Source organism: Eretmochelys imbricata, chromosome 23 (genome assembly GCF_965152235.1).
Source record: "Eretmochelys imbricata isolate rEreImb1 chromosome 23, rEreImb1.hap1, whole genome shotgun sequence".
Taxonomy (NCBI): domain Eukaryota; kingdom Metazoa; phylum Chordata; order Testudines; family Cheloniidae; genus Eretmochelys; species Eretmochelys imbricata.
In genome coordinates, this window is record NC_135594.1 from 17,236,667 (window position 1) to 17,250,447 (window position 13,781).

At 67.6% G+C, this 13,781-nt stretch overlaps 1 protein-coding gene across 1 annotated transcript in view; it reads left to right on the plus strand.

The window, feature by feature from the left end:
• Nucleotides 1–13,781, plus strand: part of ATP2B3 (ATPase plasma membrane Ca2+ transporting 3) — a 59,526-nt gene that overhangs the window by 36,762 nt on the left and 8,983 nt on the right. The window contains exons 12-20 of the mRNA XM_077840222.1: nucleotides 381–560; nucleotides 811–898; nucleotides 1,124–1,230; nucleotides 1,573–1,764; nucleotides 2,079–2,292; nucleotides 2,571–2,782; nucleotides 5,550–5,657; nucleotides 6,280–6,462; nucleotides 9,933–10,019. Coding sequence (XP_077696348.1) covers nucleotides 381–560; nucleotides 811–898; nucleotides 1,124–1,230; nucleotides 1,573–1,764; nucleotides 2,079–2,292; nucleotides 2,571–2,782; nucleotides 5,550–5,657; nucleotides 6,280–6,462; nucleotides 9,933–10,019 — 1,371 coding nt within the window. The remainder of the gene's footprint in view (nucleotides 1–380; nucleotides 561–810; nucleotides 899–1,123; nucleotides 1,231–1,572; nucleotides 1,765–2,078; nucleotides 2,293–2,570; nucleotides 2,783–5,549; nucleotides 5,658–6,279; nucleotides 6,463–9,932; nucleotides 10,020–13,781) is intronic.

A 13,781-nucleotide genomic window follows, 5' to 3' on the forward strand; every position in this document is an offset into this window, starting at 1 on the left:
CGTACGAGTCTGCCAAGGTCCGTTGTCCGTGACGGGCTCCTGGACTGGGCCCTTACTGAGAAAAGTCCTTTCTGACCAGATGCTTCACTGAGGCCTTAGAATCGAGACGCAGTGAGGCCAAGTACCGAGCCCGTCAACGACAAAGCCGGGACACCGCCGCCTCCCGGGCCTTCTCTGTGCAAGATTCGGTGCCACTTTCTGACCGTGATTGCAACAACGATCTAGACGCTCCCCGTCTGTGTCCCTAATGTCACAGTGGGTCGGAGCAGGGGGGCTGGGAGCCAGGACTCCGGGGTTCTCTCCACAGCCCTGGGAGGGGACGGGGGTTAGAGAGGTGTCCGGACTCCTGGGTTCCATCCGGTCCCGTTGCCCCACCCCAGGTCCCCGAGGCCATCTGCAAATGCCAGAAGGCCGGGATCACTGTCCGGATGGTGACGGGTGACAACATCAACACGGCCCGGGCCATCGCCGCCAAGTGCGGGATCCTCCAGCCTGGGGAGGACTTCCTGTGCCTGGAGGGGAAGGACTTCAACCGGCGCATCCGCAACGAGAAGGGAGAGGTACGGGGATCACGGCCCCCCTCGCGCCGCCGGCCCCGAGGGGGGGGGATCACGGCCGCACTCGCGCCGCCGGCCCCCGCCCACCCGAGGGGGGGGATAACGGCCCTACTACTGCTGCTCTAGGGGAGGGTTCATACTCTGGGGTGGGGGGGTTGCCCCAGGCCGGGGAGGTGGTCCTGTTGGTGGATGGTCCTGTGGGGGGGGTCCCCCACCACGAGCCGCTGTCTCCAGCTGTGTCCCTCCCCCCCAGATTGAGCAGGAGCGACTGGATAAGATCTGGCCCAAGCTGAGGGTCCTGGCCCGCTCGTCCCCCACTGATAAACACACCCTGGTGAAAGGTACAGACCCCCTCCTCCCCACCCAAGGCATGTGGGGGGAGGAGGGAGGGGGCTTCGGGGGTGTGGCAGGAGGGGGCGGGGTGTGGGGTGAGGATGGGGGGCAGAGATGAGGCCATGGGGGAGGGGTGCTCATGGGGCCCAGGCAGGGTGGGGAGCTGGCGGGGGAGGAGGAAGGGGGTGGGTTGTAGGGGCCCCCACCCCCCGCTGAGCCCCCCGCCCCGGCAGGCATCATCGACAGCACCATCGGGGAGCAGCGGCAGGTCGTGGCCGTGACGGGGGACGGCACGAACGACGGGCCGGCGCTCAAGAAGGCCGACGTCGGCTTTGCTATGGTGAGATGCCCCCCGGGGCCCCCCCCAGCCCCACGCCCCCTTCAAGCCCCCTCCACCTGCCCGGCCCCCCGGGCGCTCCGGGGCCCGTCTGGCGTCTGAAGCCCCAAGGGGTGCAGCTGGGCCTCCCCCCAAACTGCCCCCCGCCCCGGAAAGGGGATTTCCCACAATGCACTGCTGCACTTGCCCGTCCGTCCCTCCCCAGGCAAACGCCCCCGCCCGGCGTTCCCGGCCCCTGGTCCGCCTGGGGTGGGTGCGGGGGGCCGGGCCCCCGGCCCTGCCCTCGCTGGGCGGTGGGGGGGCCTGGGCCGCTGCCCCCCCGTGACCCCGCTGTGCCCGCCGCAGGGCATCGCCGGCACCGACGTCGCCAAGGAGGCCTCGGACATCATCCTGACCGACGACAACTTCTCCAGCATCGTCAAGGCGGCGATGTGGGGCCGCAACGTCTACGACAGCATCTCCAAGTTCCTGCAATTCCAGCTCACCGTCAACGTGGTGGCCGTGGTGGTGGCCTTCACCGGCGCCTGCATCACCCAGGTGGGCGCCAGGGCGGAGGACGGCGCGAGGGGCAGAGGGAGGCCCCGCCCCCTGCGCGCGCCGGCCCCGCCCCTCAATGCGCCGGCCCCGCCCCCTCCCCCTGCGCGCGCCGGCCCCGCCCCTCAATGCGCCGGCCCCGCCCCCTCCGCGCACCGTCCCCGCCCCCTCCGCGCGCGGCCCCGCCCCCTCCGCGCGCTGGCCCCCGCCCCCTCCGCGCGCGGCCCCGCCCCTCAATGCGCCGGCCCCCGGCCCCGCCCCCCGCCGAGCGCTGGCCCCGCCCCTCCCTGCGCTGACCCCGCCCCCGCCCCCGCCAGGACTCCCCGCTCAAGGCGGTGCAGATGCTGTGGGTCAATCTCATCATGGACACCTTCGCCTCCCTGGCGCTGGCCACCGAGCCGCCCACCGACGCCCTGCTGCTCCGCAAGCCCTACGGGCGCGACAAGCCCCTCGTCTCCCGCACCATGATGAAGAACATCGTGGGCCACGGCGTCTACCAGCTCGGCATCATCTTCACCCTGCTCTTCGCGGGTAGGCGCCGGGGCCGGCCGGGGGAGACGGGCCCCGGGCGGGGGGGGGGGGCGGCCGGGGGAGACGGGCCCCGGGGGGCGGGGGGGGGGCGGCCGGGGGAGACGGGCCCCGGGGGGCGGGGGGGGGGCGGCCGGCCGGGGCAGACGGGCCCCCGGGGGGGGGGGCGGCCGGGGAGACGGGCCCCGGGCGGGGGGGTGGGGCGGCCGGGGCAGACGGGCCCCGGGCGGGGGGGGGGGTCTCCGGCTCTGCCCCTGACGCCCCATCCTGCCCGCCCCCAGGGGAGATTTTCTTCGACATCGACAGCGGGCGGAACGCCCCCCTGCACGCGCCCCCCTCGGAGCATTACACCATCATCTTCAACACCTTCGTCCTGATGCAGCTCTTCAACGAGGTGAACGCCCGCAAGATCCACGGCGAGCGCAACGTCTTCCGGGGCGTCTCCGCGAACCCCATCTTCTGCGCCATCGTGCTGGGCACCTTCGCCATCCAGGTGCCCTGGGGGGCTGGGCAGACCCTGCCCCCCCGAGCCGGCGCGCGGCCCCCCCCGAGCCGGAGCACGGCCCCCCCGAGCCGCTGCACAGACCCTGCCCCCCCCGACCCAGAGCGCGGCCCCCCCCGAGCCGGAGCACGGCCCCCCCGAGCCGCTGCACGGACCCTGCCCCCCGAGCCGGCGCGCGGCCCCCCCGAGCCGCTGCACAGACCCTGCCCCCCCCCGACGCCGAACACGGCCCCCCCGAGCCGGAGCGTGACCCCCCCGAGCCGGAGCGCAGCCCCCCCGAGCCGCTGCACGGACCCTGCCCCCCCCGACACCAAGCGCAGCCCCCCCGAGCCGGAGCGCAGCCCCCCCGAGCCGCTGCACGGACCCTGCCCCCCCCCGAGCCGGAGCGCGGCCCCCCCGAGCCGGAGCGCAGCCCCCCCGAGCCGGAGCGCGGCCCCCCCGAGCCGCTGCACGGACCCTGCCCCCCCCCGAGCCGGAGCGCAGCCCCCCCGAGCCGGAGCGCAGCCCCCCCGAGCCGCTGCACAGACCCTGCCCCCCCCGAGCCGGAGCGCAGCCCCCCCCGAGCCGGAGCGCAGCCCCCCCGAGCCACTGCACAGACCCTGCCCCCCCGACGCCGAACGCGGCCCCCCCCAACCCAGAGCGTGGCCCCCCCGACCCAGAGCGCGGCCCCCCGAAGCCGCTGCACGGACCCTGCCCCCCCGACCCAGAGCGCGGCCCCCCCGAGCCACTGCACAGACCCTGCCCCCCGACGCCAAACGCGGCCCCCCCCAACCCAGAGCGTGGCCCCCCGAAGCCGCTGCACGGACCCTGCCCCCCCGACCCAGAGCGCGGCCCCCCGAAGCCGCTGCACGGACCCTGCCCCCCCGACTCACAGCGCGGCCCCCCCGAGCCGCTGCACGGACCCGGCCCCCCCCGACCCGGAGCGCGGCCCCCCCCCGAGCCGGAGCGCGGCCCCCCCGAGCCCCTGCACAGACCCTGCCCCCCGACCCGGAGCGCGGCCTCCCCCGACCTGGAGCGCGGCCCCCCCCGAGCCCCTGCACAGACCCGGCCCCCCCGACGCCGAACGCGGCCCCCCCCAACCCAGAGCGTGGCCCCCCCGACCCAGAGCGCGGCCCCCCGAAGCCGCTGCACGGACCCTGCCCCCCCGACCCAGAGCGCGGCCCCCCCGAGCCACTGCACAGACCCTGCCCCCCCGACGCCAAACGCGGCCCCCCCCAACCCAGAGCGTGGCCCCCCGAAGCCGCTGCACGGACCCTGCCCCCCCGACTCACAGCGCGGCCCCCCCGAGCCGCTGCACGGACCCGGCCCCCCCGACCCGGAGCGCGGCCCCCCCCGAGCCGGAGCGCGGCCCCCCCGAGCCCCTGCACAGACCCTGCCCCCCGACCCGGAGCGCGGCCCCCCCCGACCTGGAGCGCGGCCCCCCCGAGCCCCTGCACAGACCCGGCCCCCCCCGAGCCGGAGCGCGGCCCCCCCGAGCCGCTGCACGGACCCTGCCCCCCCCGACACCAAGCGCGGCCCCCCCGACCCGGAGCGCGGCCCCCCCGAGCTGCTGCACGGACCCTGCCCCCCGACCCGGAGCGCAGCCCCCCCGAGCCGCTGCACAGACCCTGCCCCCCCCCGACGCCGAACGCGGCCCCCCCCCAACCCAGAGCGTGGCCCCCCCGACCCAGAGCACAGCCCCCCGAAGCCGCTGCACGGACCCTGCCCCCCCCGACCCAGAGCGCGGCCCCCCCGAGCTGCTGCACGGACCCTGCCACCCCCCGACGCGGAGCACGACCCCCCCGACTCACAGCGCGGCCCCCCCGACCCGGAGCACAGCCCCCCCCGAGCCGCTGCACAGACCCTGCCCCCCCGACCCAGAGCGCGGCCCCCCCCGACCTGGAGCGCGGCCCCCCCCGAGCCGCTGCACGGACCCTGCCCCCCCCCCCGAGCCGGAGCGCGGCCCCCCCCGAGCTGCTGCACGGACCCTGCCACCCCCCGACACGGAGCGCGGCCCCCCCGAGCCGGAGCGCAGCCCCCCCCGACCCGCTGCACGGCCCCCCCGACCCAGAGCGCAGCTGCCCCCCCCGAGCTGCTGCACGGACCCTGCCCCCCCCGACGCCGAGCGCGGCCCCCCCCAACCCAGAGCGCGGCCCCCCCGACCCAGAGCGCGGCCCCCCCAAGCCGCTGCACGGACCCTGCCCCCCCCGACACAGAGCGCGGCCCCCCCTGACCCGGAGCGCAGCCCCCCCGAGCTGCTGCACGGACCCTGCCCCCCCAGATGCGGAGCGCGGCTCCCCCCGACCCGGAGCACGGCCCCCCCTGACCCGGAGCGCAGCCCCCCCGAGCCGCTGCATGGACCCTGCCACCCCAGATGCGGAGCGCGGCCTCCCCGACCCAGAGCGCGGCCCCCCCGACCCGCTGCACGGCCCCTGCCCCCCCCGAGCCGGAGCGCGGCCCCCCCCGAGCCGGAGCGCGGCCCCCCCGAGCCGGAGCACGGCCCCCCCCGAGCTGCTGCAGGGTCCCTGCCACCCCCCGACGCGGAGCGCGGCCCCCCCGACCCAGAGCGCAGCCCCCCCGAGCCGCTGCACAGACCCTGCCCCCCCGACGCGGAGCACGGCCCCCCCTGACCCAGAGCGCGGCCCCCCCGAGCCGCTGCATGGACCCTGCCCCCTAACCCAGAGCACGGCCGCGCCAGGCGCTGCACGGACCCTGCCTGAGGCTCGGCCCAGCTGTCCCCGGCCGCCCTGCGGCTCAGCCCCGTCTCCTTCCCCTGCAGATCGTCATCGTGCAGTTCGGGGGGAAGCCGTTCAGCTGCTCGCCCCTCGACGCCGAACAATGGCTCTGGTGCCTCTTCGTGGGGGTCGGCGAGCTCGTGTGGGGACAGGTGAGACCCCTCCTCTGACCCCCGACCCTGCTGTGACCCCGCCTCCCCCAAGCCCCCAGCCTCCTCTCCCCCACTCTGACCCCCCTCCCGGAGCTGGGGCGAGCACCCAGGAGTCCCGGGTCCCTATCCTACCCGCTCTCACCCACCAGCCCCCACTTCCTTCCACAGCTAGGCAGAGAACCCAGGCATCCTGGCTCCCGGCACCGCTCCCCCACTCTGAACACCCACCCCTCCCCTCCCCCGCCAGCTGGGGAGAGAACCCAGGAGACCTGGTTCCCAGCCTCCCCTACTCTAGCCACCAGACACACAGACCCCCCTGGGCTGGGGAGGGAACCCAGGCGTCCGGGCTCATACGTCAAGGCGCCCATTTCTCCGTCCAGTGGCTCCCCAGCAGCGGAGCAGAACCCTCCCATCCTGAGACTTTAAATAGGGTGCGAGCCCTCGAGGGCGCTCACTGTGTTCAGAGTCATGGACGTCACCCAACGGTGGATGGACAGAGCTTGGGAGCCAGGACTCCTGGGTTCTCTCCCCAGTTCCAGGGCGGTGATTGTGGGGGGTGGGGGGTTCAGGGTTCTGTGTGCGCTGGGGGCAGGTTTAACCCCTTCTCTGATTTCCCCTGCAGCTGATCGCCACCATCCCCGCCAGCCACCTGAAATGCCTGAAGGAGGCAGGGCATGGGCCCGGCAAGGACGAGATCACGGATGAGGAGATGGCAGAGGACGAGGAGGAGATAGACCACGCCGAGCGGGAGCTGCGCCGTGGCCAGATCCTCTGGTTCCGCGGCCTCAACCGCATCCAGACCCAGGTAGGGCCCGGGGTATCCCACCGCCCCCACCAATGCATTAATCCGCCTCCCTTTCTGACCTCCCCTCCACGCCCCTTCACGCTTGTGCCTGGACTGGGGAATGTGGGATCCCACTTACCCCACCAATGTGTCAACAAGCTCGCCCGCCTCCCTTCCCCACTCCCCTTTTTGCTTTTGTGCCTAGATATGACGGGGAGGAGAGAGACAGCCAGGAATCTCCTAGCCCTGAGCAGGGGATCCGGTGGCCACTTGGCTTATGGCCCTGTTGTTTCCGCCTTCAATTCCCGCTCAAACGAATAGGAGACCCAGATGTCCTGAGTCCGATCTGGGGCTAGATGGGCACCCATGGTATTATCCATAGGTGGGTGGGAGGGCATCTCCTAAGCCACTCAGGACACCAGAATGGGGTGTTTCTTGTCGCCCAGTTCACAACCTGCCCCCTCTCTAACTTGCTGTGGGTACGGACACTGGGTATCAGAGTTCGCACCCTAGTGAGATGAATGGGGCAGCCCTCTCCTTCTCAGAGTGATTGGGTCAGGCTCTCCGCAAACTCAGGCATGGCTGGTGAGGAGCCAGGACCCCAGGGTTTTTGCTGTCATTTGACCCTCCCTCTGCCCAGAGAGTTTATCTCCAACCCATCATTTACATGTAGTCCCGTAGTGCCCCCTAGCAGGGCTCTGCACAGACCTTATACCCTAAGGGATGGATTTCAGCCCCGGTCCTGTAGCCGAATGAGCCCCAGATGGGAGATGTGACTTCCCCTGCCCCCAACCTTAACTCTGCCCCCTGCATGGCCCCCTCCTGAGCCCACTGCACTCCGTCATGTATCTCTGACCCCAGGGTGTGGGGGGCACACTTCAGGATGGGGAGTGGGCAGAGTTAAGGTTATTTTGGGAAACGTCTCCATCATCCCCCACAGGATGCGGGAGAGGGAGCTGGACTTGCTGTGGCTGGCTATAAGGTGCCAGTTCTTAAGGGGGCGACAGCCCAATTCACTCTGGGGCCATTCCCGGGCATCCTTGTCTGGCTGCTGGGAGGAATTCCCCAGGCAGGAGCTCAGCAGATGTGGTCAAAGAGAACCGAGGAATATCAGCGACCGGACCTGGTCGACGATTCCTCCAGCTTTGTCTACAAAACAAGGATTTCGTTTGGGAGGGGGCCCCGAAGTTTTCAGCTGGAAATATTCAAAGTGTTTGGTTGCTGGGGCAAAGAATCGTTCTGGCCTGATAAATGTTCAGATTTTGGGCCCAAAGTACTCAGTGCTGGAGTGAAACCAGGCAGTTTTCAGCCAAGTTTACTCCGCTTGGGGTCAGACACTTTCTGGTTCGGGCAAATTCTGGTAACTGGTTTTCAGACCAAAAACTGCAGTTTTCGGTCAAAAACATTGGGTTTGGGCCATTTTGGGTCAAAAATATCCAGTTTTCAGAAGTTTTCAACCAAAAATTCTCTCTCTGAGGGGAGGGGATGAAAATAATTGGGGGGGTTTTCAGCTAAAATAGAGTTTGGGGCCCAAAATACACAGTTTGGGGTCATCTTCAGCCCAACCACAAATACTCCAAAGTGTATGGCCAAAATGATCCAGGGCTCAGTCGTCAAAGTGAACGGGTTTTGAAATAGGGGCTGAAATTTTTATTTTTCTGCCAATCCCCTTTTTTGAAAAACTAGGAGAAGTTGACGTTTTCCCAGGACAGTGTTGTGGAAAACGGGGGGAAGGTGAATGGAACTTTTCTGCGGAGAGGGAAATCCCCAGCTCCCATTCTGGGCCCAGCTCTGGGCGGTCTGAGGAACTAACCGAGCGTCGGGAAGGGTATAAACCAACCTCCGACAATCACGGGATCAGACGATGTTTCTCCCAAGGGCCGGGCGGCCATAAGCTCCTACGAGGGCGCCCTGAAGCAGCGAGGCAGAATGCCGGGCTAGATGGGCCCTCTCTTCAGAGGACCGCGGTTACTAACCTGCTTTCTGATTGCAGCCGGCATCTCTCGGAGGGACGTGGCAGCTTGTAACTCGTTTCCTTTCCTTTCTTAACGTGAGGGACAGAGCCCGGCTCATGGTGGCTTGGACAGAGAGCTGCTCATCTTTGCATCTCTGCACGCACCCAGCTCTCCTGTTGCCAGCCCCCCTGCTCTGACTGCTAGGCCCTACTCCCCTCCCCGAGCTGGGAGAGAACCCGGGAGTCCTGGCTCCCAGAACCAGCTGGTGTCAATCGGCCATCGCTCCTTTGAAAGATGCAGCCACGCCCTCTAAGGGATGGATTTAAACTGATTTAGTTGCAATCCGTGTGGACGCACTCAATCTGGTTTAGCGGAGGTCGATTTAAGGAATCGGTCAGGGATCTTGATTTGAAATCGGCGCGTCCATTCAAGGCGGAGCGCACCCGTTTCCAAACCAATTCAAATTCAATCCTGAGAAGCCGGGACTCGGCAAAGGACTTGGGGCGGGGCAGATAATCTGTGGGGCCAAGCGAGAGCCGGGGGGGGGGAGGTGACTTTCCCTCTGGATGTGGCCCTGGTGCGCCTCTGCTGGATCCTGCCTCCAGCACCGGGGTGATCAGCGGGAGCAGCTCCGAGCGGAGCCGTGGGCCCGATGGAAGGGTTAGGCCCAGAGGAGCCCGAGGAGCAAGTTGATCCCCACTGGGAGGGAGCAGTGAGAAATCTGCCTTCCCCGTGCAGCCGGCAACGCTTTCTGACCCTACCCTGGCAGCTGCACGGTGCCCCCACGGGCAGCCGCCTGTGGGGCCCAGCCCGAGGGCCGGCCCTGAGGCTGAGGGGCGAGTGGATCCCAGCCCTCCGCGGGGAGCAGACATGGGGTGCCCCATGAGCCGGCAGCCGCAGGTCGAACCAGACCGGTTCAGGCTGCGACGAAGGGGCCGGTGTTCACGGCCAAGGGGAGTTAGCTCCTGGGACGGTTTCCGCCGGGGTCGTGGTGGAGTCTCCTTCACGGGTGCAGTGCAAATCACGACGGGACGCGTCTCTTCCGAGCCTGCCCTGGCTCGGCCGGGATCTGATCCAGGGACCCCGTGGCCGGGTCAGACAGATGCTCCCACGGTCCCTTAGCCAGCAGGAACCTCCGCACAAGCGAGCCAGCCGCCGTCAATGGAGCGAGGCCGATTTCCATCCAGCCCCCACCAGCGCCCCCCTCCCCGTTTACCCAGCCTCCTCGGCTCCAGCCATTGCTTGGCGGCGGGGGAACCCCCCCAAGATCATCAGTGTGGCTTGAAAACGGGGCTGCTTCCCAAGCCACTGGCGGGTGCCCCGTTCCAAGCCGTCTCCACCCCCACAAGCAGGTTCGTTGTTTTGACCCCAAGCCGAGATTCCCCCCGACCCCAGCAGCCGGCCGGGGCTTCTTTTTTTAAAGTCCTCCCACCAAAGCCCCCAGATCTCCGCAGCCACCGCCTCCCGTTCCCCTCCCCCCCGCCGCCCAGTGCCAACCGCGGACGACGTCTCTGTGTCTCGTTTTCTCTCTCCTAGATGGAAGTAGTTAGCACCTTCAAGAGAAGCGGCTCCTTTCAGGGGGCTGTGCGGCGCCGCTCCTCGGTCCTCAGCCAGCTGCACGAAGTAACCAATCTTTCTACCCCTACTCACGTAATTCTCTCCGCTGGCAATCCCACTTCTGCCACCATCGGGAGTGAGTCACCGTTTTGCTCTTACTGCTTGTGTGCTTTTGAACAACAAAAAAAGGCAGATTTAACGTCTCCCCCCTTCTCCCCGCCTCCTATGGCCCCCCCATTCCGCCCGCCGCCCCGGCCCCCCCATGCTCACTGTTGGTCTCCTATCTATTTTCAGTTCTCTCTCTGCTCTCTGTCTGACCTCAGGCGAGCCAGATTTCCATTTCCTAAAGCCGTACGGTCGCTTTCTCTCTTTCGCCTTTAGCCGGTTGATTCAAACACCCGCCCCCCACCCCTTTATTGGTTCCCTCTTCTGTCCTTCCGGGGCGGCTTCCCCAGCTGCACCCCCATTCAGCTGGGGATCTGGCCCCATTCGCAGTCAGGGTTTGGGTCCGTGTCCTTTTCTCCATGTTTCTGTGCGTGCCCGTTTGGGAGTGGGGAGAGGTCAGAGACCTCCATGCTGCCCTGGCCCCTTGCGGACCCCCAAACAGGCCAGATTCCACCACCGAACACACCCATTAATGAACAGAGGAATCAGATTCGGATTTGGTGTGAAGCTGGAGGGACTCCCTTCACGTGAGCCAAGCTTATTGATGGGCTACTGGGGCATGGCTGGGTTAGAGAAATCAGATCAGGAATTTCTGTTTCCCGTGGGGCTACGTTAGACCGGGGGCGCACTCAGACAGGCGTGGGAGAGGGTTAACACTGGGGGTGGTCTCTGTTCCCCTCCTCTGAGACGGGGGCAGGCAGGATACCGGGCTAGATGGGCCGCTCAGCCCCCCTCACCCCCAGCCTCCCTGAAAATCTGCCGCGCTCCCTCCCCCAGTAAACTGCCTTTCTCCTCCTCTAAGAAGCGCATAGTGACAAGCCTAGGCTGGCGAGGGAAGCGGTGACCGTCGCTCCCTTCCCCAGGTGGAGCCCCAGTGTCCTGGGGGGCAGAAATACCTCCAGGCCAAGTAAGGGGGCTGTGGGGTTTGCTGCGGCCGGGGAGGGACGGCCTCTCGGTGCCGCCTTCCCCTGTGGTTTGATGTCGTCCTTTCGCGCCCCGCTGCCCGCAGGGTAAGCCTTCGAGTATGAGCCCGCCCGACTTCTTGCTCTCGACGCTTTTTTCCCCGATCGCGATCTCTCGCTGCTTTTTCTCTCCACACAGCTCTGTGTCCTGTTCGCCTCTGCCCCCCGCCCCGCGCATCCCTCCTACCAGCACCCCCCCGCCGGCGCCCAGTGGGGTCTTGACGAAGGCTGTGTTTCTTTTAGGAACTGATCTGCGGCCGGGCGGCCTGGCAGGGTCATTTCAGGAGCGATTGGAAACCGAATACGAACCCTTCCCCTGCCCTGGCCCCTCCAGAATACAAGAGGGGTGGGGATCAGGGAGGGAACCTGGCTGTAACGTCCCCCTGTCCCCTGCCAAGCAGGGCCGGACTCAAAGCAACATCGATTTCAGGTCCAGCCCTTCGTAACCACCGTGGGGTCAAGCCGGGTGGGGACTGAGCTTGGCCACGGGCGCGGGGCTCAGACCGGGAGCTCTCCCAGGCACACGTGCAGCACCTTGCACAATGGGGTCCCTGTCGCACCAGGAGCGGCACCGACCCCTCATGGCCAAGATCGGGGGCCCCTGTCGTACAGGGCGCTGAACGGCCCCCGACCTCGAGAGCTCACCCCTGAACAAAAAAAGGCAGGGTCATTGGCTCCATTTCCCAGACCGGGAAACTCCATATCGGGGGGGAGAGCTGCCACCTTATGGTGTGCAAAAAAAAAAACCCCTAACCCTACACAAATACACACCCATGAGCAAGCTCCCCCGCTCCCTCCCTCCCGGGATTCTGCCTCCCATTTCAAAACTGTCGCCAGCCGCAGCCTGAAATGAACCCCAGACGCTCTCCCCATTCCTGCCTTCCCCCCTATCCTCCCATGTCAACCCCCGTTTTCCCCCCCCTTTCCAGCTGCCACGAGGAGCCAGGACGGAGCCACCTGTCCGGCTGCCAGGAGTCTGGTGCTTTTCGAGTGTTGGGGGGGGCAGGGCCTTTCAATCACACCTCTCATTCCCCCCCTCCCTCACCCTGACCACCCCCATCCCATCCCTGACTTTGCTTTCTGCTTACTGCCAGGGTATTCGAGATCCCCACCAAACCCGGGCTGCTCACGTCCATCTGACACTGTAGCGATGGGGGGAGGCCCTTAGCTGCCCTCCCCTAAATGCCATTCTTTGGGGCTGCAGCTGCACAGACCCCGCCCCCCAACTGAGGTCGGGGGCCCCTGTCACACTGGATACTGTGGAGACACCCCCCATCCTGACCCAGATAGGGGGCCCCTGTCACACTGGGTGCTGTGTATACACAGTCCCTGCCCCGAAGAGCTCACGGGGTGAATAGACAGAGGGGGAAACTGAGGCAACGTGCCACACCAGCCAGGCTGCGCTGGGAGTAGGACCCAGGAGTCCTGAGCCTCGAACCGCCCAAACCAGCCTCCCTCTGAGCCGCTGTTGTGAGCCCGGGTTGCACCACGCAGCCCCAAACCATGGGGGCATGCAGGAAACAACAAACTTGGGGGGGCAGCTTTTTGCTCCACCTAGTGGACAGATGTGGAGGGTCCTGCCTCCTTGCCCACGTTCACCCCACCTTTGCACCCCTTTTCTCCCACTCTGCCTCTTTCCTCCTCCCTCCCCTTTTGTTTCCGCAGGGACCCAATCCTGACACACACACCCCGGAGGGGTTACTGGGCTCTATTTGTTGTCCCAGCCCCTTTATCCCCCTCCCCCCCCCGCATCTCTTCATTTGCGCCCTCTGGGGGTGGGGTGCGTGGCATGGATGGGCACATGGAGCCGATGGCATGAGCCCCCCTGCTCCCCGCTAAGATCCAGCAAGGATGGGCGTGAATACTCGAACGTTTACCGTGCTCTCGCATGCCTCGTGTCTGTCTGTCCTCCCTCGGCTGGCCCGGCGCGAGGCCTTTGTCCCTCCCTCCATCTCCTGGGTCGGCTTCCTGCTCTGCCCTTCCGGGGTGCCCCATCCTGCTCGGCATGGCGCACGGCTTGGGGAGGGGGCTAGGCTGAAGGCAGCGCTGGCTAGATTACAATCCTGCCAAGGAAAAGGCCGCTTTGGGGGGGCTGACGGGGTTGGTCGGACCTGGGCACAGCACAGATGCCTCCCATCCCACCGGGGGAAGGCCCCAAGAGGCCAGGCAGAGCACAGACCCCGCCCGGGTTCAGGGCCCCTGCTGCTGTCCCTGCCCCGAAGAGCTCAGAGAAAGGACGGGGCACCCCCGCCCCCAGAGGGAGCTTGAGAGTGAAGCATGGGACAGAGGCACAGGTGGAACCCAGGGGTCCCAGCCACACACACACTGTAACCACCAGACCCCCACTCTCCTCCCAGAGCCGGGGAGAGAACCCCGGAGTCCTGGCTGCCAGCCCCCCTGCTCTAACCACCAGACCCCACTCTCCTCCCAGAGCCGGGGAGAGAACCCCGGAGTCCTGGCTCCCAGCCCCCCTGCTCTAACCACCAGACCCCACTCTCCTCCCAGAGCCGGGGAGAGAACCCCGGAGTCCTGGCTCCCAGGCCCCCTGCTCTAACCACCAGACCCCACTCTCCTCCCAGAGCCGGGGAGAGAACCCCGGAGTCCTGGCCCCCTGCTCTAACCACCAGACTCCCACTCTCCTCCCAGAGCCGGGGAGAGAACCCCGGAGTCCTGGCCCCCTGCTCTAACCACCAGACTCCCA